General features: G+C 44.6%; 2 protein-coding genes and 2 long non-coding RNA genes across 7 annotated transcripts; 1 reads left to right on the top strand and 3 right to left on the bottom strand.

The window, feature by feature from the left end:
- Positions 1-415: 415 nt before the first annotated feature.
- On the top strand, positions 416-1620 carry LOC120668112. 2 transcript variants are annotated; one of them, XM_039948049.1, is made up of 4 exons: positions 416-729; positions 834-918; positions 1016-1069; positions 1185-1620. In XM_039948049.1, the coding sequence occupies exons 1-4, from the start codon at positions 431-433 to the stop codon at positions 1245-1247; spliced, it is 501 nt and encodes a 166-aa protein (XP_039803983.1). In that variant the 5' UTR covers positions 416-430; the 3' UTR covers positions 1248-1620. The 2 variants fall into 2 exon arrangements, 1 of the variants encoding a protein (XP_039803983.1); XR_005672245.1 differs by lacking the exon at positions 1016-1069 and having other exon boundaries at positions 425-729.
- A 176-nt stretch (positions 1621-1796) lies between these two features.
- LOC120668100 lies at positions 1797-4388 on the bottom strand. Of its 2 annotated transcripts, none has more exons than XR_005672239.1 (7): positions 4217-4388; positions 4020-4128; positions 3698-3899; positions 3199-3574; positions 2682-3104; positions 2338-2558; positions 1797-2184 (listed from the first exon to the last, which is right to left on the bottom strand). It is a non-coding gene; the product is annotated as an uncharacterized LOC120668100 (long non-coding RNA). The 2 variants fall into 2 exon arrangements; XR_005672236.1 differs by having other exon boundaries at positions 2338-2553; positions 4217-4379.
- Positions 4389-9411: 5023 nt separating this feature from the next.
- LOC120668093 lies at positions 9412-11399 on the bottom strand. Its single transcript, XR_005672232.1, has 2 exons — positions 11264-11399; positions 9412-10608 (listed from the first exon to the last, which is right to left on the bottom strand). It is a non-coding gene; the product is annotated as an uncharacterized LOC120668093 (long non-coding RNA).
- Positions 11400-15832: 4433 nt separating this feature from the next.
- On the bottom strand, positions 15833-23144 carry LOC120668077. Of its 2 annotated transcripts, XM_039948030.1 has the most exons (8): positions 22878-23139; positions 20223-20282; positions 17563-17607; positions 17391-17486; positions 17243-17290; positions 16712-17116; positions 16518-16630; positions 15833-16404 (listed from the first exon to the last, which is right to left on the bottom strand). In XM_039948030.1, the coding sequence occupies exons 3-7, from the start codon at positions 17596-17598 to the stop codon at positions 16523-16525; spliced, it is 693 nt and encodes a 230-aa protein (XP_039803964.1). In that variant the 5' UTR covers positions 17599-17607; positions 20223-20282; positions 22878-23139; the 3' UTR covers positions 15833-16404; positions 16518-16522. The 2 variants fall into 2 exon arrangements, with proteins under 2 accessions (XP_039803964.1, XP_039803960.1); XM_039948026.1 differs by lacking the exon at positions 20223-20282 and having other exon boundaries at positions 22878-23144.
- Positions 23145-24878: the final 1734 nt, after the last annotated feature.

Raw genomic sequence — 24878 nt, 5'->3', positions numbered from 1 at the left:
TGGGTGAATTTAAATTGTATTACAAAACAAAGGAAACATGCATTATAGTCTCTTTTTTGGCAATCCAAAACAGAGGAGTTCCTCCATCAAAAAATCATGCATAGCTTCCTTATCATCCCACATACGCAGCACATGTGACTCTAAATGAGATGCCTTACTTTTTACTAATCTCTTTGGTTTGGGTTGGTGGTACCACAGGACTAAATAGTTGGGTCTTCAATCAATACCAGTACCAAACTATTCATGCCAAATCCATGGAGAATTAAACGAACAAGTGCGGTGGAGGCATGCAAGACATGTCGCATTTGTTGTCAAAGAGAGCGCACTTTGACGAGGTGTCTGTGCTCCATTCTGACAACCAGATCAAGGTTGCTGCTGAGGACCACGGGTAAATGTTAAATTTTTTACCGTTGATTCTGGCCGCGTCGAGATGCGTGCCAATGGATGGAGTGCCTGGTGCCTGGTGCCTGGTGTGAGGTGGGTTTCCTTCCCCCAGGCCCACGGCTCGTTTCGCCCCTGCCGCGGAGTCGTTCTAGCTTCGCGCCGCCCCGAGCTCCGGTCCGGCGACAACGGCCGTGCCCCTAGCCGCCATCGCGGCAGCCAGCAGCGCATCCTTTCTCTCCGGCGTTTAATCGCCCTTCCCTACCTCTCCCATCCCCTCTATTATTCCTCCAGCCATGGATCCGAGGACGACCCTTCGAAGATTCCCCGTATCCGGCGGCGTGTCAGGTTTCTTCTTCTTCTTCTTCTTCTTTCCCGCTGCCGTCCGTGGTTTGCGCCAACAATTGTTTTAGTCAAGGTGTTGCAGAGCCTGATTTCCTTTGCTATTGCAGCAATCCCGGCCCGATTTTAACTTCCGTGAGCGGATGGAATTCGGGCTGCAAGTTCCTCGTCTGCCGCGAGCGAGGTTATGATGGGGTGAGTCCCTTTGATCTACCCTTCTCTCTTCTGTCACAGTTTATTGTGCAATTACCAACTTAACTAGCTGCTACATCCTTTTTTATTTCCTGTCAAGGCTTGCAAGCTCTGGATTTGGAAGAATGTCGTTATGCGATTCGTGCAGGACATGGTTGATTATTGTTAATTTATCCTGGGTCCACTGATCTACTTGTTCTACTGTTACAACTCTCACTGTCTACCCCTTTTCTGTAATAATGATGATATCAGTTTCCTCCCCTCCACAGATGCAGTTGTTGATATTGACTGGGACGAAACAAGCGTTGATAACCGGACCAAAAAGTAGATGAAGTTTTTAGTCAAAATAGTGTCTTCAGTGAAGAAGAGGAGGAAGAAATCACATTAAGATGGCAAAAGAATTCAATGAAGAAGAGGATTTGTTCCACACCCTGATGATTTGGGCTTGTAACATGAGGAACCTCGCATCAAGATGGCAAAAGAATTGAATGAAGCATATGAGCGCAGATATATCAACCTTAGCATTATTAGTCTTGTATTATTAGGAAACTCCATCAATTAGGTATTGTTGGTACTCATGAAGAATCTGCATTGTAATGTTTACTCATTATTAGTCTTCCGTGGAACCAATGTAAGATTTAAATATTGGCCAGTGTATATTCTACTGGTACCATCTTCAAAGCTGGTTTCGAAGAAATCATTTTACGTGTTGCTCTTGCTTGTCGATGGAGGTGGCACCAGCTGGGGCATATATATAGCCATGGCAGCCAACATCTATCTTTTACTTTGGCAATCCCACCTTACGTGACTACTAGCTAACTCTTTTTTGCATATAATAAATATGAGACCTTTGTTGCATACTCGATTCATAGTGCACGCAGTTCCACTAAACAGCTGATAAATATAGTGCGTGAATTACAAACCAATTTGCATTTATCAATGCTTACAGTTCTCAGGTCCTCACACTAGCAAACCATTACAATTTACAACCACTAAACAGTTCTACTTGAAACCATTGAGATTTAATACCATTACAGCAATGCCTTTGGCAACACACCACCAAAGTCCAGTTCAGACTTTCGCAAAAAGAAAAGGGTACAGTTCAGACACCCCCTCCCATGTCACCACGCAACAAAAAACAAAATTCTTGGGCTTCATGAACACAGTCAAATGCCATCCCTATGGTTGGCTCAAATATTTGCTTGCTTTTCATTGACACTGAATTGCCTAAGTGGTGCTGCATCAGGTCCATCCTTTGGAAACCTCTTCCTGCAAAACAACATATTTTCACTCAACCTGAAAATATCTTGCTCTAATTATAATACAGACGAAAATGAACCATGTAGATCTATTAGCTACCAATATCAATATGGTCATGGTATTGCTTCATCGGCATAATCTAGTGTTAAGTTATAGATTCACCTTCATTCTTAGATAATCTAGCTTCTGCAGTATTTTGTTTGATGTTGTAATCAATGCTTTTTTAGAACTGTTGGTATCAGTGCTGTTCTCTCCACCAATGGCAGAATCAACACCATGATTTGTGCTCTTCAATTTGTCTGGCTAATGGCACTGAACCATCCGAGTCTGCAGCCACATCTCCTGCTGAAAGTGCTGTGGAGTTTCTGCCATTGTCTTCTGCGCTTTCCAATGTACAAGTCATTAAGACAGAGAAACAAAAGATAACAGGTGTTTAGTATCAAGTATAATGCTGAAACGCATGCCGTGCTGAAACTTCTTGTCTCTTTGAATCTGGAATTGCTTACCAAAAGGAGGAAGATGCAGCTTCCATAGGTGAGTTAAACTTCGCAGGGGGGCTTGGTACATCCAGATGAACTCTTGAATCATTTGAGGTTAGATCTTGTTCTACAGACCCAGAAACAGCTTCCCCCTACCAGTCATCAGCTGCATAGTTGAGCACTACTTTACTTGCTCTCATTACCATATCCTGGAATGTCATTCTTGCACCTGATTTGCTCGAGAAGAAATCCAAAATGAAGTCTGAAAAACAATCGTTAGAACAACAGCATGGAAGCAACTGAAATGGTTCAAAACCGACTTCTTAAAATCAAATAGAAGGCATAGACCAATTTGATTCCCAAACTGGTGGTTCAAGGGTGAATGCAGCATGAATCGGTAGCAGTTAAGAATGGATGCCTATTCAACCGAAATAAATCCCATTGCTGGTTCTGCAAGTTGAAGGGAAGATTGAGGCTGTTTGACCGGGAAAATAGCAAAGATTGATATGAACGGGGGACTAGAAAACAAGATAGCGCCTTGTACCTGAGCTGCTTATCAAATTTAGGTGCCCGCAGCTTCCATAGGTGACTTAAGCTCAGCAGTGGAGCTCCCTACATCCAGAGGAACTTCTGAATCAATTGAATTCAGTTCTTGTTCTTCAGGCGCAGAAATGTCATTTTCCTGCCAGTCCGCAGCTGCATAGTTCCTCTTAGGCCACACATGCTTACCCCTTAGGCCATGGCTGAGCTCCAGAATCTGAACTTATAGTTGTAGGGTTATTTGAATCATTCATTGCCTCATCATTTCGTGTTACAAATGGCACTGAACCATCTTGGCCTGCAGCATCCTCTCCGGTTGAAATTGTTGTGGAGTTTCTGCCTCATCATTTTGTGGAGTTTCTACCTCATCATTTTGTGCGCTTTGCAAAGAACAAGTCATTAAGACACACAACAGAACAAACCAGCTGATTATTATCAAGTATAAATGCTGGAACACATGCAGGGTTGCAATTTGTTTTGATACAGAATCTGGAATTGCTTACCAAATAGAGGTGGCCGCAGGTTCCATAGGTGGGTTAAGCTCCACAGGCGAGATTGATACATCTAGAGGATCCCCTGAGTCATTTGAATTCAGATCTTGTTCTTCAGGGGCAGAAACATCATTTTTCTTCCAGTCAGCAGGTGCATAGTTGAGCACCCCTTTACTTGCTCTAATCACCATATCCTGGAATGTCATCACTGCACCTGATTTGGTGGTGAACAAATCCAAAAGGAAGGTCATATAAACCATCGGTAGAACAACAGCCTTGAAGCTACAAAGATGGTTCAAATACGACTGCCTAGAAAGAAAAAGAATGCACGGACCAGTTCGATTCCCATTCTGTTGGTTCGATGCCGAATGTAGCATGAATGGGTAGCAGTTAAGACTTAAGAATCGCCGCCTCTTCAACCGAAACAAATCCTATTACTTGGTCTACAAGATCAACGGAAGATAGAAGTCTATTGACCGTGGAAAAATCGCAGATTCATACTAACAGGGAACTACAAATAGAGCTTTGAACCTGAGATTTTGGTTGCTAAAGGCTGCTCGACCACTTCCCCCATTCATCTGCTCCGTTGTCTATGTTCACCAGCTTGAGCTCGTTTAGAATAACTCAGAGAGCCAGCTGACCACTTCCATGTGCAAGAAAAGAGGATCCGAGGAGATCCGTGGGTCCCGCCCGGCCCCCACACCACTAAAATTTGCCTCACTCCGCGTCTGCCCGTTCTCCTGATTCCATGCCTGGCGGGGCACAAAGAACCTCAACCTGGTGGGACCAGCTTCGGCGTGGGGGTGGCAGGATCTGGGGGCACGATTTTTGAAGTTCCATCAACGGTGCGAAGTGTACCGGCCCGGGCCGGCACTGGTTGAAAAACCACACTCAAGGACCACGGTGACCTGGTTCTCATCACCTTGGACATCCTTGACAATCGCACCAACGCAGTGGCGAACTCGCGATGAAGATGGATGAACATCCTCCGTGGCCTCTCTGTGCACAACCGGATGAGACTTGTTTCATTCCACGCACTGTGCAGCAACGTTGCATACGCTCCGTGTTTGATCTAACTTTTTTCTTTGAAGTGAAGCCGCTGGGCAAGAAAATCATCAGGGGTAAAGCTATTGCGGCGCTTGTTGCTCGCCAATGGCTTGGAATATATTAAAATTGAGAAATTGGACGATGTCACCAGGCAATCATTTCGCTCACCAAAATGTCCTCGAATCGTTTGGAATCTGTTGACGCAAAAACATGTCGCGCCAAATACCGAGCACGCTGAACGTGCAGCACGCAGCGGCATACTTTGCAGCACCAGTGCACCAGCTGGTCAGACCAGTCTCATCGAAGCAACCCGACGAGAATTCAACAAACGCCCACCTGGGAGGGACCCTATCGGGGCAGGTGCACCTTAGATTGACCTAGGATCGGCAGGGCACCTTGAGTGTCCTCAAACGCCATATAGACAAACAAAGAACAACATATGAGGTTGGAAAAAATTATTAGGGCAAGAAAAAGAGGTAAAAATATAAATATATTTGATAGATACGATTGGATGCCCTTAATCGGCCGTGACCCTTTATATTTATATGTAGGGAGGGGAAGTCTTATCTCATTAGTCGTCAAAAACCTAATTAATTTCGTGTTAAAACATAAGTCCTAACTCGAATTGGGCTGTCTGGACCGGTTTGACCGTCCTAACCAACCAGTCTGACTGGTCCGGACCTAGATCAAGTCTTCCCGAAGTCATAACTATTTCATTCGAAGTCCAAATTAGACGTTCTATATATACATTTAAATCTACTCGACGAAAACTACACAATGGTGAAGTCAAATCTATATTTTTGCAAAGTCATCCAGATTGGTCTGACCTGTGTATGCATACCGGTAAGATCCGTGACCTATGCTTCCGCTACCCTACTTGCGTGCGTCGCCGCCTCCTTGCCAATGGCACCAGAGCCCCCTCTCGACACCGCCCCTGCTGAGCAGCACGCGAAGGAGGTCGCCGACACCAAACAGCGTGCGGCCGATTAGGACAATGAGCGCCTGGCGCTTGCCAAGGCCGCCAAGACCGCCGCCAAAGCTGCCTTCGCCGCCCAGGAACGGGTGCGCGCCACCCTCGATGCCTTGGACCGCGAGCGTCGTGCCGCCACCGATCGACCTCGAGCGCCAGGTGGCGAGGCCCACCTTCGGGCCAACTCGCCTGTCAAGACCGACACTCGTGGCGCCGACCAGGACCACGACGCCACCATCTACAAAGCCGTCGTCGTTGTCAATCTGCACACGCAAGCCGGCACATCCAGAACATCTGGGCACTTGTGCCCATCGTCCTAGACACTCTCTCGTCGCGCTTTGACCGCTGGCGCAACCTCATCATTCTCACCCACGAGCGCTTCGCCATCGCTTCATTTTTCACATGGGATTGTAATAATGCATCGTATGTCTGTTCAAGTGATGCTCACGCAAGTTCCTGATGTCCTAATTGTTTGTTGATCGTCCTAGCTATGAATGGATGAAATGCAGTTGTTACTGATTAATGCAGACAATGTGAACTCGGTACAATGGATCTAGAGTAGAAAATGAGATTGATATGAGAATTTTAAAACAATAACCATGTCCGCATCAGAGAGAACAGGGCCATACGAGTTTAATGTCTGATACATAGACAGGAGAAACAGGGCCGTGCCGGCATAAATCAGGGCCCTTTGCGAAATTATGAAGTGATGTCTACTAGAGTAGCCATCTTTATATTTTTGACTGCCAGAATCATATTTTCTAGATCGATTTGCAAAAAATATGGCTTCAATCGATCGTTTTCTAACATAAAAGATGAAAGAACAAAATTATAATTAATCCATTAAAGACTCAAAGAATACAAGTATATATGTATATCAATATAGTTGGGGAATTAAAAGAAATATCTATTTACCTTCTCTTTAAGCCAGTCAATTGCGTGAAGAGTTGAAATTGCCAACCTGTCGTTGCTGAATTCTCCGCCTGCCCTGGGGGCCACCGGCCGGCTGCTACACCGCGTCGCCGTCGCGAACTCGCGATCATGGCCTCGGCGGTGACACGGTGTTGCCTGCCCTGCCGTCTGGCATCTGCCTCGACAGCTCGGCCCTTGGTGTCGTGACTCGTGAAAAACAAGAACTGAAGATGAATCGGCACAGAATTAGAGGAAGACGGCACGACAACTAAACTGGCGGGCGGCGGGGGTCAGAACTACTCAGTGTTGTGGGCCTTTTTTGTTTTGTGCAGGACAGGGGCGTGGTATGCGTCTGTTTCACCATTTGCATTAGGACCGGCCAAGGGAAGAATGTAAGGAGTTAATGGGCTGCTACAAATTCTGGAGCCCCAAAAAAATGGGGGCCCTGTGCAGCCGCACGCCCCCTGGGCACGGGCCTGAGGAGAAACACGCCTCGGCCCATTCTGATTCATTGATAGGCCAATCCCAAAACATTAAGGATGGAAGGCGACTGGCATTGAAGTCAGCTTTGCATGATGGGGAAACCCTAAAACAATGATAGTTGTTGGTTTCAGGGCAACTACTATTTATCTTGACTCCCCTTTTGCAGATTAATGAGCTGCGATTGACTTCACCGCACTGCTGCATATTTCTTTCTGGACCCACAATCCTCCCTTTAGCTTTGCCTACTTCCCAATCCCTTTCATTCCATCACCTCATTCCACATTCTATCAGGTACAAACCAACCCATTCGTGCAAATCGTATTCAATCTGGACCACCGGATCAACATTCAAGAGGGTGCACCGGACCATCTGGACGATTAATTATAAAATTATCCAATTCCCCATGCCCCTTATTTGTGATTTTTTTGCGGGCGGGAACCCATTTGCAGAGGCGGGTCACCCCCTCACCTGCCCCCTCACCTCACAATTATTTTTAGATGCGCAAAGCAGAGATGGGTGCGGCGTCCGCCCCTACATATGTCATTTTACCCGTCCCTAAAAATGGTTTTTTGTTGAAGTGTGTTCTCCAGGTCGCTAGCGCGTCTGTTTTGGTTATGCAGTGGTGAATTTTGCTCTCATTAAGTGCAGGTCTCCATTCCGAAATCAATTTGCTTTGACACCCACATGTGGTTCTTAGTTTCCTGGTGTGTCCAATTCCTCAAGGCTGTTGTCTATAATGTTATTGCAACAAAAAAAGATGGCCCACGAAAGGGTCAACTAACAATGTACACATAGGTAGCACAGTCCATTGCTTGTTAGTTCTAGTCCTTATAAACAATTCTTAAATAGGGAGTACGCCTATATGGATATGGCTCTGTTTAGTTCCCACCCCATAAACCCCGTAAACGCAAAAAAGTCGTCACATCGAATATTTCGACACATGTATGGAGTACTAAATGAAATCTATTTACAAAACTTTTTGCATAGATGAGCTGTAAATCGCAAGACGAATCTAATGAGCATACTTAATCCATGTTTGCAACAGTGGTGCTATAGTAACCATCCGCTAATTATTGATTAATTATGGATTAATTAGAATCATTAGATTCGTCTCGCGATTTACAACTCATCTATGCAAAAAGTTTTGTAAATAGACTTTATTTACTACTTCAAATTAGAAAGATTCCATCTAAACAGACCATATATCTCTTGTATGGCTGCAGAAGTTTGGTGCATAAATGAGTACTTTTATTTGTCTTTCTAGAGCATGGAAAATGAAAGATCCACTGAACCAGTGTGTTGTACGTTAGGCGTTCCATTAAGCTTGTCTTGCTACACAAGCTTGCAGACCGAGCGCGGCGGTGAAGGGTGACGCGAGGAGGGCAAGTGCAGCCGTTGGGGCCTCTGGTCATGGAGCGGGACGGTCAGTGTAGTGCGACGGTGCAGAGAGGCGGGGCGAGGCGGAGTGGTTGGAGGAAGGGGAAAGCTTCCTCGTAGGTCCAGCCAGTCAGCGGCAGGGAGAGGAGGTAGGCCGGGTAGAGGCGCGGAACTGGGCTGGGATGGTGATGCGGGCCGCATGGGCAGGCCCATGTGGCCGTGGGTGGATAGCAGGCCGGGGATTTTTTGGGCTGGGCTGGAGTTAGGGCTACGTTAGGTCTTGGGCTTGGATCAGGGCGGGTTCGCTAGCGGGTGATGTTAATTTGCATTTGAAATTAAATTTGAAGGGCACACTTCAAATTTAGTTTCTACATAATTTCAAGCAATAAAAATAAATACAAATCAAATTCCAATGAACAAGGTAGATCCAATTAAATTCAAATAACTCCAAATATATTCACACTAACATTTAATTGCCTTAATTTAATTCTTAATTTTTAATCACTAGGAATTTTTAGAAGGGGAGAATTCAACAAAAAGTTTTAAAATTTACTTTTTTGACTTTCTAACATTGAGGGAAAAAATCTGGGATATTACAGTAGCTCCGCTCCATTTCTAGAAGTGGGTTAATTTTTGATCCGACCTTAGAAAAAATAAGGCATTGCTACAAATTATTTTTGTAGAAGTGCATACATACTGCACCACAAGAAAGGCGGCGTGCAGTTCCCGGGCTCAAGTGGTGATGTCATGGCAGGCCAGGCCCTGTCAGGTGCAGAGGAGGAATCAGGATAAGAAGGGCCGCCTTGGCCAATGCCGCAAGGGTGACCATGTTGGAGTGCACTACACGGGTTGGGCCCTGAACAAAAAGGAAAGAAGGGAAGAAGAAGAAGATTACAAGTGGAGAAGCAATGTCATAAAGAAAAGTGGCAAGGGAGAGTGAAGCGCCCCGACCTAAAGATCGAGGCTAAACCATGCATTAATAACCGAAGCAAGTCTCTGTTACAATACATGTTACATCAAGTGGAGTCCAAAGTCATACAGAGCTTTATTCAACACGTACACGAGGAGTAAAGTGACAACACCAAGCTACCGCAAATAACCATAGGATAACGATTAACATAACGACATGCAAGACTAGCTCTTCGTTCATCACGGCTCCACTCGATCAGCTTGGGTGCAGACACGATCTACTCGTAATCTTCAGGCACAAAGTCAGGATCCTCTGAAAAAAATAATCAACAAGGGTTGAGTACGAAAGTACTCAGCAAGTCTCACATCACCCTTACGGGGAGGGAGTTACGGATTAATATTCAAAGGTCCATTAATCAACTAGAATATATAACAAATGTGGTATTAAAGGTAACCCAAACAGTCATCCATCTCATAGGCTAGGTGGCTCAACTAGTTGAGATGTCCACACCGTAACCTGTCCAAACCGAGGACACGGACCATTCGAATGGATTGTACACTCTGCAGAGGTTGTATGCTTTACCCAAACGCACTTCACCGTCCAGAGACGGCTCCGTCATAGCCGACACCCAGCCGTGGCTCAACCCTGACTAGTCGTCCACAAACCCCCGGGTCGGAACCAATCCAGGTCTCACCCCAAAACATATCCACCTCGGACGACTATCAGGTTAGCCAGTGGGATTAGACTAAGGCTTACCCATACAAGCTCATGTGGTCGTACTGATGGTAGGTTAGGTGAGATGGCACCATAACACTCGGTCCTTAAGGCTCATCAGGGCAGCCAACAACCATAACCAACCAAACCCGAGATGTCACCACGACAGAGCTCGGTTGCAAGTCTACCACCACGGTAGCACATGCACCAACACATTCCACACTACCCTGGTCTCATTTCTATTCCAGTTTCATCAATTAACAAGGTCTGATAATATTAAGTCTGACAGTAAATCAATATGCAACATGGCTTCAATCAATGGTTTCTCTCATACCCTCAGTGTATCATCTCATACAATTTCTAAGTCTAGCAAATTTTATATTTAACCTTACTTAGGATCAATCATGGTCAACGTAAGGGATCGATGAGACTTGCCTTCGCTCACGTACGCGTCGGCGACGTCAGCTTCCTTGTCTCCTGGTTCCTCCGGATTCTCCTCCGGAATCGGTTCTATTTCGACGTCACGTGTAAACAAACATACATACAAGGCAACATTCATCAATACAATACACAAATATAGTTGTATTAAATAGAGTTTGATTTTAGATGAATTTAGGAAAAAGAATCGGATTAAACGGAGTTACTATGTGGGAGTAATTGATTTTACAAGTTTGATGATTAAATTAATTACGAAAATAATTAGCAATCGGTGGCTGACTGGGTCACGTGGGCTGCTGGCGTTTTGGGCATGTTTAGGCTTCGTGCAAGCGTGGTGTGGGCTTGGAATTGGTATTTGTTGGGTCTTAACGTGAGAGAGCTTGGGCCTTATTCTTTAATCGTCGGAGGTGGCCTCTGTTTGGAACACAATACAAGGAGGTCGGGGGCAGAGAGCTCGTGCCTCTCCCTGGCAGCTGCCCTGGCAGAGCTCGAGGGCTCAAATCCGTTCCTCGAGAGGGTGAGGGAGAGGTCATGGAGTGGGGGAAAATGATCCTCAGGCCACGGCGCATCTCTCTCGGGTGGAAGATTTTGAGGAGGAGCGCGGGGAAGGGGTACTACTCGGGCGCCATGGCCGTGGGTGACTGGAGCTTGGGGACGAGCACGGCGGAGGGAGGGAGAAGCCAAGAGGGTGGTGTTGAGAGGTAGCTGGAGGTCTCGGCTTGCTCACCTGCGGACCGATTCAACGGGAGCGGCTTTCGATAGGGAGATCGACGGGGCTCTGTACCTCAGCTGGAGGAAGAAGAAAAGGGTCGGCTCGGCTGTGTGCTGCAACGGCAGTGGCTGGGAGTTGTGCGGGGCGCAACAACGAGGCTCAGCTCGATTTATAGGCTGTCAAAGTCGGTTCACACGGGAGAAAAACTCGACGGTGTACTGTGCTCGACGACCACCGCACAGCGCATCCACGGCTTCCGACGCTCGGCAGGACGACACGACCCGTGGTGAGGCACCCTTCAAGCATTGATTGCGGCGAGTGTCTGGTCCTCGAATCGGACGCGCGCACGCGAGCTTGCCGGAGTTGCTGCTCACCGCATTATGGTGTCGTTTCATGTCTTCTTAGTCCGGCGGCGTGGTGTCCAAGTCCAGCAGTGTGACGTTTCTCTGGACAGGTCAACTTGCTCGACGAGGCGTGTCGACAGACGGCAACAACTCGACGGGCACAGCAGCTGAGGTGGTTGGCCTCGCCGTCGTGATGCGAGTGATGATGAGTAGGTGCTACTACCCGTGGACTGAGAGTTATGGCGACGTACGGCGAGGTCGAGAGGCGTCCATGGTAAGAGACTTGGCAAGCTTGCTTCCCGCATGGTGTGCTTTAGCTACTGGAAAGGGCCATGCGTGCATTGCTTCTGGAGAGAGAGGAAGAAGACAGCTTTACTTGGAGGGAAGCACGTGGGTTGGTTTGCTTTTGAGGCTGCACGTGCAGAAATTTAAAAAAGGAAAGGGGCCCTTATGTAAGTGTTTGTATTAGGACTTGGGCTACGAGAGTGCTCAGGAAAGAGAATAAATTAGCTTATTGGCTAGTGGGAGAGAGTACACTTGTAAGCGAGAGCAAAGAAAATGATTTGTCTAGTCACGTGTTTTACTAATGTCATGCATGTAAAATCATATTGTTGTTTGTTGTAGTTAAATTAATTAGACGATTGTGAAATAAAATAAGTTTTTATTTAGTGGCGAAAAGCAGGATGTGACAAAGAGGCCGTGCGGTTTGGGTCAGGCCAGAAAGGAAGGGCCAGCTGAGGTACCAAGGAAAGGAGTTCAGCCTGCGGAGAGAAAACAGAGAAAACAGAAAGGGGAAGGTCGGTTCAGTAGACCGGGCTGAATGGGTTAGACTGAGGCAGGTTCGTGTGGACCGAAGTAGGTTCCGTCTTGGGCCGAACACCAAAATGAGCTGACAGAAAAGAAAGAAAGGAGGAAAAAAGGTTGGCGAATGGGTTGTTTTGGGTTTGCAATTTTTGCCAAAACAGCTTCATCCCACTAGGTGGAAACATCGTGTTGGTTATGGAAGAAGAAGAAAAAAGGGAAGGAGAAGTAGACTAGCGCGGGCCAACGACCAGCAGAGAAACAAATAAGTCGCAGAGAGAAGAAAGGGATAGGGAAACGAAGGGATCTCGGTTGGGCCGAGATTGATTGATGCCGATGGACAAAATTCGGGTCACGGAAAGAAGGGTAAAGATGTTGTTAAAAGGCTGGGCTGCTTATGGCAATTGGGTTGAGTCTTGGATTATAGAGCAACAGTGTTGATCGTCCGAAGAGATAGTGTAGACAGCGAAGCCTCGCCAAAAAATGTGAAATCGAGACATGACTCCGTTTTGAGTGTTCTTTGATCAAGGACAAAAATTAGAATGGGAAACACAATAGGGACACTAAGGTTGGTGGATGCGAAAATGGGAAGGCCGATGGCTCGATCCAACTACGACTTGATTAGGGCAGTGGCCCATCTCAAGCTTGCACGTGGCATGATTTTAGGATTTAAGTTAGATTTTGGACCACAAACAAGTTGAATCCAACCTGGAAAGAAAAGAAAATAGATTTCTCTTGTCAAGAATATATTTTCAAGCTTAAAATAATCTAGAAAAGTCTAGATAAATATTTTAAACAATAAAAATGTATCTTGACAATCCGAAAATTCATGAAAAAATGTATTGAAGATAGTTTGGGACACAAGAGTCCAAATAAAATACTTCAAGCTCATGAAAAAGATTTTAGAGCCATTCAAATAAGTAGATTTAGCTCTAGAAAAATAAGAATAATTGCCAAAAAAATCTGGAAAATTTTATGTAAAACCTAATGATGGCCAATAATAGTCTAAAACATATTCACATTCCAAAATTAAATATTTTGGAGTGTGACATCCGAGCGCGCGGGGTGGGGGTGGGGAGGAGCGCCCATTGTTGAGTAGGCAGGGTTAACTACGAACACGGAGTGATCGAGCTGGAGGAGGCCGTTGCAGTGGTCACGGGCGTAGATGATGGACTAGGGGTGGGCACAAAACCCAAAACTTGAATCGCGAATCCGAAAAATTCGAACCCGAACCTGAAAAACCAAAACCCAAAGAACCAAAGCTATATCGGGTATAGCAAGTTTGGAAACCAGAAATTATTGTGGGTAATTTGGGTTTTGAATCTCGGTACCCAAATTACCTGAAAACCCAATATTGAAAAAACCTTACACGAAATCTGCATTGTGCTTGCAATTTCATCCTAGTCAGCCCAAAATCTCGTAGCTCCTCACGTCCCACAGACTGAAACCTTATCTTTGTAAATGGGTAGTCCCGAGTCCTCTTTTCTCACCATCTAAACACAAAACAAATTTTTTTTCCATCTCTCATCTAGTCATCTGTCCTTTCTCAATCTCTCTCTCTCTCTCGCTCTCCGCATCTCTCTACGCAGCAGCCATCCGAGTGCCCCGCGACGGCACGACCTATACATGGCTGTCAGACATCTGCACCATATTCCCACAGCCCCACCAGCTAACCCCTGGCCTCCCGCATACATGCTCCAATGAACTTATGAGCATAAAATTTTTACTACAGTTAAAGCATACAATAATTAGCCCGCTATAAAAATTTCACCATAACTGAACAACGAAAACTCTATCTATGAATTAATTACATATATATATATATATCTAAATTTATTACTAAATTATATCATATCATATGTTCACTAAATAGATCAACTTATCGGGAGTCCAACAAAATTAGATTTTCTATTTTATGGCTTTTTGTTATTTACTATGATTTTTAAAGATTCAGCCAAAATAAGTACAAAAGAAAAAGAGAAAAACCATTGAAATAATATAGCTAGGGAGGCCACGTGTCCGGTATGTGAGTCTAAGAAGTTGATTCGGACGGTTTCATTGTCTAGGGAGAAACACGAACTCGGCCCAAAGCTCAGGTGATAAGACTGACATTTTCCTTCGGGGGCAGAGCATTTGGGCTGGCCCATTAAGCATTCTATATTCTTGTAACTTTTTTTTTGAATCGTATATTCTTTAAAACATAATATGAATTCAGTTTCTCAAACAGCTTTGGTAAAATACAGTACTACATTACTTGGATGTTTTAAGGAACTTTGATTTCATTCTTTCTAATTTTTTTTGAATTGCGTTGAAATTTGGAAATTACATTCGTGACAAATTAATCCAAATTCCAGAATTTTGAGTGAGTTTTGATGAATTTTCAAACCATGAGGCTTCATTTGTTCAATTACCACATATTTGGGGGAGAGGGGGATTAACGATAAGAGGCCACCTGAGTGGGAAATTAACAAGATTACGCTGCTATTTCATCCAGAATTTATTTTTCCATTTAGCTATAAAACACGAGCAATCATTTGCGGAAGCTGTTCGCAATATGTAACTGGGATCTAATTAATCACAGAAGCCTCCCCGCTTGGGCTGGCCCACGCAGTGCTGCTCCTCATTTTCTTCCTCCCGACGCCACCCCCTTGTCGACAGCCCTCATCCACAGCTCTGGCTGGCGGCACCGTCCACCCACCGACCGCTGCTCCGCCAGCCTTATACACCCCTGCCTTCTTCTTGCCCCTGCTATTGGCCATCACCCACCAAGGGTCCAGCCCCACCTGGCTAGCAACCCCCGACCTTCCCTTCTATAGCCACCGGCCATGGAAGGCCCCACACCCGAAAACTTGAAACCCTAACCACCACCTCGGTTGTACCGATCTCGCTGCCAGCCCTCCCCCCTCCTCACCTCTCGCCTAACCTGGCCCGTTCTGGGGCGGTGGCCATGTGTGATGGGTTGAATTGAGGTCGAGTGCGAGATCTCAATTGTTTCCTATCATTGGCCGCTTCATATGACCAATTTAGAATGCAGGAATTCTACAGTATCATTAATGAACTCCAAATGGGCCTTTATGTTGGATTCATGAGTTCCAATATTCATTTTGAGGCTTATTCCTGCGTGCGGCCTGAGCCAAGTGAAGCCCACTGAAAATTTTGCTAACACGGGGATTTTTTTTGCATATGCAGATTACTCCTTCGTTTCAAAGTTTAATTCGTTTGACTTTTTTAACCCCAAATTTGACTACTCATCTTATTCAAAAATTGTACAAACTATCAATTCTTTTGTTGTTGCTTGCTTTAATAAAAATTCTTCAAGAATGACTTAACATACTAGTAGGGTGCACGTGCGGCACACACGTGTTTGAAGGACAACGACGTTAAAAATATGATTCACACTAAAATTTAGTTGAAACAAGCACTGTTAAGAAAGTATATATATGGTGAAAACAAACAACGAGATCTCAGTTGTGGAGAAGTAGACAAAATATTCAAAATATTAAAAAACATTGAGAATTGGGCAATCAGTTGTTTCATATACTGTTCATCATTCCCACTAGAAACCTGAAGCTTCCCAATCCTCTTCTAGTGTGTGTGAGGACGCGCGTGTATGCATGTGGTGTGAGTAGAGTGTGGTGTGCATGGGTCCATATCCTCTTTGTACCCTCTCTCTCAAAAAAAAGGTCCCGATCATACATAGTCACGTCACATCGTTCAGCAAGTTTCAAGTGTACCGGGAGATCTTGTATCACTTGTTTGCATACGATACCTCACCACATCCCTATTGACATTTTGCTCTTCTGTCGTAGCTCACTGCATAAATCATAATACATACACGGCGTAGCCATCATTAGTGACTACAGTAGATTGGTCCTCGATCCCAGTCAAGAATGGTCTTAGTTCATTGGTCTTATGTTTCCTCGACCTGCTGTGTAGATCGGCCTGTGTATCTCACTTCCAATGTACAGACGTTCTTTACAGATGAAACATTCCCACAGCATATGAATTGTTCTGCACCAAGAGAAAACGACCAACCACGCTCTTAACACATCCATCATAAACCAGCTGCATCAATGCATCACACATTGTGAAAATAGAGGGATATAGTGAAATCGTATGCTTACCTTGTCTAAATCGGTGGTCGATGGCCTGGAGCAGCCGATGCAGGCACAGAGTCAGACCCCTCAAATGGCATCATATTTTCTGTCTCATAAAATTTCTTCATTTCTTCCTGAATCTGAAGAATGAGGAAACACAAAGTGTCATCGGTGCATTTGTTTTCATGTAATTCATCAGATTATGAACAAGGTCACAGTACCTGTGGCACCTGTACGTAGAACACCCAAACCCAAATGGACAAAATAATGATGTACCCTACAGTGCCAAGGGACCAAAGAACTGCTTTGGGGGTATGTGCGCAAAACCGCAGTATCACACATAATCCTGCGCAAAGGAATAGGAAGACAAGAAGCACCAGATATTTGAAGACGTGGAATCCAATGCCCTCAATGGACTCGCTGTCCTTCAAGTATGAGGCAAGAGCTGTTAGAAGGCAGCTGACGAAGAATGAAATGACGCTTCCTATGATAATGCCTTGCATCCCATGATCCTCAAAGGTCTCTTTTGCATTTGCAGCAAGGGGGTATGACAATGACAAAATGACGAGACTGCCACAGAACACAAGCAGCTTCTCCGCAATAGTGTAGAAGGAACTAAGTAAACCCTGACTCAAAAAAAAAAATGCATGAATACAATTTGATGACCAAGATATGAACACATTTTGATGAACTCAATCCATTTGAATGGTAGCCAAAGGGGTATTCGGGTAAAAAGTGAAGGTCTAAATTACCTTCTTCCTGTTCACAACAGAATTATTTACTTGAACATTGGCCAGCACCTGTCAAGCATTGCCAATACAAAACATCATCAGAAAGGTAAATAGGAAAACCAGAGGATAGGATCAAGGGAAAAAACTACTTGAGTTTCTCAGTTCTCACCACAGGTGCAACCTGAGGAAGCCTATTCCGTAAATCACTAGCTTCATAGTTGACGTTGAAATGGCTGTCCTCATTTCTTATACCACTGATAAGCCCCTGCCGAACACCAAAAAGGCAATAAACCACGATGCCATGTTCATATTAATTAGGATAAAGGAAAATTATATCATACCATACTGCTGGAAGAGGTAAATGATGAGCGCTGCATGTCATCATCCTGATGAAACAAAAATAACACATGTTAGAATAGGAGTAACCCATCAACATTTTGTAAACATGGTGAAAGGTGATCGGGTGCTCTAGCCTAAGAGGGGGAGGGGGTGAATTAGGCACTCTAAAAACTTAGACCTATGGCTCCAACTAGTTTGCACAAAACATAAACTAAAATATGCTATCTAGATGTGCAACTAGGTTGTTCTAGTGTGAAAACCCCTATCCCAAAAGAGTTTAGCAACCTATAGCCTTTTCTATCAAGAAACTATTCTATGAAAGTAAAGGCACACAAAATGCTAGTATGTAATGCGGAAGCTTAAAGAGCGGGATAGGAGATAGCAAACTCTTGATGCGGGTGTTTATCCCGTGGTTCGGTTAGCCACAAAGGCACACCTACATCCACGTTGTTGTAGCACTCACTAAGAGTATTGCTACTCGGCCACCAAGTCTCTTCCGTGAACACAATCACGGCCACCTTGGCCCCGGGTTCCACTAAGGAGCTTCTCCACAAAGGATGGGGGTCTCCACGTCCCCCGCACAAAGATGTCGTCGCCGCTCCACACCAAGTCGGAGGGTCGATGACGTTGCCGGCGAGCTTCACGCTCCAAGGTGCCGGTGCACCAAGCTCTTGTTTTGATTCGCTAATGAACCACAGCACAAAGGCTCGAAGCCTTGCAATCTCACCGGTTGAACCGATGCTTTGTACCGATGCATCACCGGTTCATCCGGTGCTTAAGAATTTTCTCCTGGGCGCTGACGTCATTGCACCGACGCAATACTCCGATGCACCGTCGATTGAACCAGTGCTGAAGAAACTTCTCCTGGGCGCTGACGTCATTGCACCGACGCAATACTCCGATGCACCGTCGGTTGAACCGGTGCTGAAGAAACTTCTCCTGAGCTCTTGACATCGTCTCTGGAACATAGGACGCCTAATGCACCGATGCCCCTTTTTGACCCGTCGGTTCATCCGGTGGCCATAAGCTGACTTGGCTTCAATTCCCTTCTGTCATGGCGTCGGTTCTTCCGACAACCATCGGATGCACCGATGCCTCATGCGTCGGTTCTTCCGGTGCAACCGACCGAAGGTGCTTTACTACGCCTATCTTCCAGCGGAACCCCCATAGGGGCAGCCCTTCGGGCCTTACTACGCCTATCTTCTCTTTCTCTTTGTCATCACTTGAACCTAAAAGCCTGAGAATGGTCATCTTAACAATTATATTAGTCCAAGTGTTGTGTTGTCATTCAATCACCAAAATCACTCGAAATGGCATAAAAGGTGCCATGTTCGTTACACATGGTAAAAGAATTGGCTCTTCATAAGCCTTGGAAAATTAATATGATGCTTATGTACTGCCATATAGCTCCAGAATCCAGTATAGTTAAACAATTAATTACGAAATCGAAGGAATTAGGGAGAGGCTGCAATATGAACTACTGACCCATAATCCATTCTTATATGCACAGTTTCTTCATGCATAAAACAACTATAAATGCAATAAACAAGACTATTTTAGGTAGTTTAACAACCAATAAGAAATAAAAATAAAAAAGAATTAAAAATGCACCCAGCGGTCCAAGGCTGAAGAAAAGGCACACAACAGCATTTAATAGGCATTCACAAAAGCATTCACAAGATATGAAATTTTGAAATAGTATAATCTCCAAACAGTAACAGAATAAGCTAAAATGAATGCCGCAAACATATTTTTCTGATTTAGTCTGGTGAAAAGGTTGGGGAAGGACCATTCTTCCTCTGATCTGACTAGCAGAGGTGATGATGATGAAGATGCCTAAGGGGATAGGAGAGTGAATAAGGAGGCAGAACAGGATTTGCTGATATAATTACAAATAAATTACTAGTTACTAGTGGCTCTTCTGCATGCACAATGATTCCAACAATCAGAACACATCACAAAATCTGTTGGCTGTTGCACAAACATTCATGGGCTCACACCTTTACAACCAGTCTATACTGCTGGGCCTTCTGATGGCTTCTCATAGGTCCTTAGTATGTGGCTGCATCGCAGATTAGACCCATTTCAGTGGGTATTGGATTTTCCAAACTCTGATGGCAAAAATCCAAAAGGTTGGATAAACAAGCTCAAAAATGTTTTGACCTGGCTGGAACTGGGGAAAGTTTCCTTTCAGGAAGAGCAGATCACTGGCCACGGTGTAACAGCGTGCACACGCACTCAAATCTCTAATGACACTAAAGGATGCGTGGAGAGTGCTCCTGAGAGCAACAGTCACTATTGAATATTTGAATCCATCAAGTAAATGAGACAGAAAATAACTGAAGCTTACGTTGAAAGGTTCGAAAAGCTTATGGCTTTGATAAAAACAAACAACCCAACAATGCTTCAAGATTATTTTCCCTGTATATTTTATATCTGATCTCAAAGACTACATCAATAGCCCTCTGAAAAATATGAAACCTCATGAACTCAGGGTACTAGTACAAGCATTTTGTTCACGCAAGGAATTGTGCACATAGTTATTACAGAAGATATGGCAATGGGTACAGATTCAAAATTATCAGGGCCACAGTTCTAGAAATCATTCTTATGCTCCAAAAATGCAAAATAATGCAAATTCAGTGCACGGAAGTGATGTTAACACTGCTGCAATCCTGGGAAAGAAATAGGAAATGCTTCAAATGCCATGAGCCATGGACACCTGCGCACAACAAGAGTACGCAAGTTCACTAAGCAGATCCATTTTATTTTATTACTGAACATTACAAAAGAATCAAGAATCTAGATATTGATAATGTACAGGAGCAGCCCTAGTTGATAGTGAAACTTGGAAGTATATCTGGTTTGATCAATCTTTATCTTCAAAGGCAATGAGCACCGAAATCAATACTCCAGCACAGTGGTCAGTAACAAACAAAGTGAAGCTATTTGTAAAGAGCACTAATATACTGCGTAAGGGAACCAATTACAGCTAGTTTTGATGCATCAGTAGCTGCGAAGGCAAAGAATTAAATTCTTCATCATACACCAGCTAAACTTTCAGTTGCAAATGGTAAAGTGCTATGGAGTGATGTTGTTTGTAAAGTACACTAATGTACTTTGCAAGAGGAAACGTTTACATCGGATTCAAATTGTTATGTGTAGCATATGAGGTTATACTAGGCAGTGATTCAATTTACAACTTATCTCAGCTTGAAGAGGAGAAATTTTCAGCTCATAAGTACACACTGCATGGAGAGGATATTGTATAAGGCAAGACTATATGTGGGGCAACAGCTATGAACTCAAGGACAACTGATTATGTCTTTCTATTATTCAGCTCTTGGGGAACATTCAGTAGAAAGGGCTCAATGCCAAAGACTAAACTCTTATTTTATTGGCCAGGTATGTATTAAAAATATATGTAGTATGTCAAAGGAAGAAACCAAAAACCGTACCCTACCTAGGACTTCTAGAGCTGCTCGCAGTTCCATATATGGCCTTGAGGGATTACCTCAAGTCAGAAGGGATAGTCGTCATATTGGTGGTTCCGTGGTTGTAGCATCTATAAAAACATCTAGAAGTTCCATGGCCTGCCAGGGGTGATTATCACTGGTAGGGATAGAATAATTACATGTACCATGTGACAAGAGTTATTCGAAATTTAATTTGGACTTTAAGCAGAGATTTGATGGTGCATATTATCCTCAAACACATGGGTAAACTACAGGGGCAAACCAATGCTTAGAGATTTTTGAGGTGACATTCATGTACGTCCTGAGCTGATGGCATTCATTGCACACTTCATTGAAGATGACTCCTTTTCAACCTCTTGATGGCATGTGTCCATCTCAAATCAAAGAAGTTATGTAACCAGATAATGCTATTTCTTGATGGTATTTGTTACAGCAGAGAACTGCATATATTTTGAAGCCATTAAGAGTATTCTGGATAGAGCTAAATCAAGAATGGGGGAACTTTGCTAATAAAAAGAGGGCGGTGAAGTAATTTGGCGATGCAAATATGGTCGATTTTATTAAACCTTAAGGTACAACCATTTGGAAAGTAGGAAACATAATGCATTTGACCCACATAGTAGTCCTTTAGAAGTTAGTAGTCCTAGCAAGTTCTCTCCCAAGTTCTCTGCTCCATTCAGGGTTAGTGATGTTAGAAGAGAAGGAATTTGCAGATGCAACATAGTAGCCCATTTTGCATTAACACGAGTCGATTTAATAAATGTTTACTGAAACACAACAGAGAGATCCAAAGGTAATGCCAGATTTAAAAGATCGGGGTCTGAAAGGGGCTGGCATTGACAGATTTGATGCAAAGTGAATGTGGCTTCTATCTACTCTGCACAACTCCAACCGCTTATTGACAAAATTGCAGATCAGCTCCCAGGGTGGAAAGCAGACTTGTTGAACCATGCGGGAAGGGCCACACTAGTTCAACATGTTCTCACGGCGATGCTGATTTATGTCGCTACAGCCATGGATCTTCCCCCTTGGTGTTTAAAGGCCATTGACAAGATCTGACAAAATTTTCTGTGCGGGGTAGGAAAGAAGCTAATGGTGACCATTGCTTGATAGCATGGCCCAAGGTCAGTAGGCCGAACGAGCTTGGAGGTATTGGAATATTGGACTTGCAACAGTTTGGCTGGGCACTTCGAGTACCGTGGTTATGGCTAGGCAAATAGAACCTGAGAAGCTGTGGAGTGCTCTCCCAGTTCCAGTACATAACTGTGCTCAGTCTCTATTTGCTACTGCTATACAATCAGAAGTTGGTAATGGAGCAAATACAAAATTTTGGATGGACAGATGGCTGAATGGGTGTTCCATAGAGGTTTTGGCTCCTCATCTCTTTGCTTGTGTTCACAAAAGGAGAGCAAACAGGCGAGCTGTTCCGGAACCCTTGACCAACAATGTGTGTGTGCGGCGTGCGTGCGTGTGTGTGTGTAAGTGGGGTGTGTGCTGTGTAAGTAAAGTATTTTAGCTTAACTCTCCTTCTCGTAATGCAATGATACGCAGTTCTCCTGCATATTCGATAAAATGAGGATATCAACAATTGGGAACTTCAGATTCCCCAATACCTCTCCGTTCAACTCATCATTGCTCCATGCCTTCATAATTCATATACACTTCTCTGACTAAATAAATCGTGTTATTGTAACAGTATTAAAAAAAAGTCGTGCCCAAAACATTTCCATGTTCCTTGGGTAAAACACACACACGCAGATCCAGACTCTAACGGACAGCCTGACAATGTTCCTCGCACCGTAGCAGCAAAATAAGACGGAGACTGAGCAGATCACACGGACCTTGACAAGGAGGGCCAGCTCCTTCCCGTCGGCGCCTTCCGCGTCCACGCCTTGTCCTCCTCCTGCTGCCGAGCCAGAGGAGGACGGGGGGAAGAGGTTGGGGACGGCCATGGCGGGGCGGCGGGAGAACGGGGGCGGCCGGCGCGGGGCTGGGAGGCGGCGTGTCCCGTCCTCGGAGGGGAACCCGTAGCCGGGGAGGGGGAGGCGGCGGCGGAAGAGACGACGGAGTCGGGTGGGGAAAATCAGAAATGGCTTCACGGCTACGCAAACCAACGTTCCCCGGGCCCTTCCCGCGTCCAGGCAGCAGTCAACGGTCAGCTCTTCCAATCTCTCTTTCACTTTCACTCTGGATGTAAATAGTACAGATATTTTTTTGACAGTATTTGAATTCGATCCGGTCTGAAAGTGTTTTTATGCGTCCGTATCCGATTCCAAGTATCCACTATCCGTAACCGATTCATATCCGAATACTCAAAATTTACATTTTTATGATGTCGATATCCATTACAATCTTATCCGATAAAAATTAATACTATCCGTATTCGACTCCGTATTTGAACACAAATATGAAAACAAATATGATATCGGTGATATCCGTCCGTATTCAATTCGTTTTCATCCCGAAGTCTTTCACCCCTGCACATGCTGCTAAATGGATGCAGCACCTAATTTGCGATATAGTTCCAGATAACTAAGTAAAAATAAATAGGATGCTTCATTTCTTCCAAAATCTGAAACACACAAAAAAGCACAGGTATGACACCTGTCTTCACTATTTTTCCATCAAAATTCAACTACTGTAATGAACAAAGGCACCATACCTTCCGCCAATTTCTGCGGAAGAACCAAGCCCAGGTTGAGTACTATTGTGTGAGAAATTTCGATATTTGACACTCAATTCGTACACCTAACGTGATTTGACATCCAATTCACATGTGGTGATCGTGTGGGCCATCAACAGTGGCAGACCCAGCTAGGTAGCACTAAATGCCTTGCACTACCGTAAAATATTGAGATTTTTCTCTTTCACTAATTAATAATTTAATAATCTTTAGCACAAAATAAAGACTATATGGACACATATACTAGTTAGGACTACCCAAAACTGAAATCCTCGTTCCGCTACTGGCCATCAACGTCGGGTAATCACTTTGTACAATCTATGGATAAGAAAGAAAAATGGTGTTTCAGAGGGGGGATCGAGGAATTTTTTATTTTTAACTTTTTTAAATAATATTTTATTTTTAATTCGTATTAGTTTTTTTTCATGCCATAGCCCATTTGGTCGCGCCACTTGCCCCGGCGCGACAGCTAGCCTTTGACAGCGACAGGCTCGCCACGCTGGCCCGGCGAGGCAGCGACCCGCCACGGGGCGCTGACGTGGCTGAGCCTGTTGCGCCAAGTGCGCTGGCGCGACAAGGCTAATGATCTGGGCCCGCGGCAGCCCTTTCTCCCCCACCCTCCTTTTCTTTCCCTGCTCCACTCCTGACCAGACCGCCGCCAAGGGCGTCGCCGCCGGCCGCCGCCCCCCAGACCCCCCCAAATCCGGCGTTGGGGGGGGGGGAGGGGGGAGTGGGGGAAACATTCCCCACCCTTTCCCGAAGGTATTGGCCCTCTTTTCTCCTCCTTTAACCATGTACATTAGTAGATATTAGTGATTCTTAGTGATTAGGATTTAGTTCTTGATTTGAGAAATAGTGCCGTAGTTGATAGTGTTCTCATGATTAGAGGTTTAGATGATACGTAGATGGTACTCTGCTTGTGATTTGGATGTGAGGTAGTACGTGCATGCATCGATTAGTATGTTTTCTAGAATTGAGTAGTGGGGATGTTAATATGGGTTTTATTTTCATGAATAATAGGCACCGTGAAAAATTCTTTGTGTAGTTGATTTTTTTGTATAAGTGATGAAGGTACAAAGATTTGTTTTTGTTGTAGATGGACAAATTAGTTCGGATTTTTCACGGTGGTACGGTTACGAAAAATGGAGAGTTTGAGAAT

Source organism: Panicum virgatum, chromosome 2K (assembly GCF_016808335.1).
Source record: "Panicum virgatum strain AP13 chromosome 2K, P.virgatum_v5, whole genome shotgun sequence".
Lineage (NCBI taxonomy): Eukaryota > Viridiplantae > Streptophyta > Magnoliopsida > Poales > Poaceae > Panicum > Panicum virgatum.
This window is presented reverse-complemented; position numbering and strand designations above follow the sequence as displayed.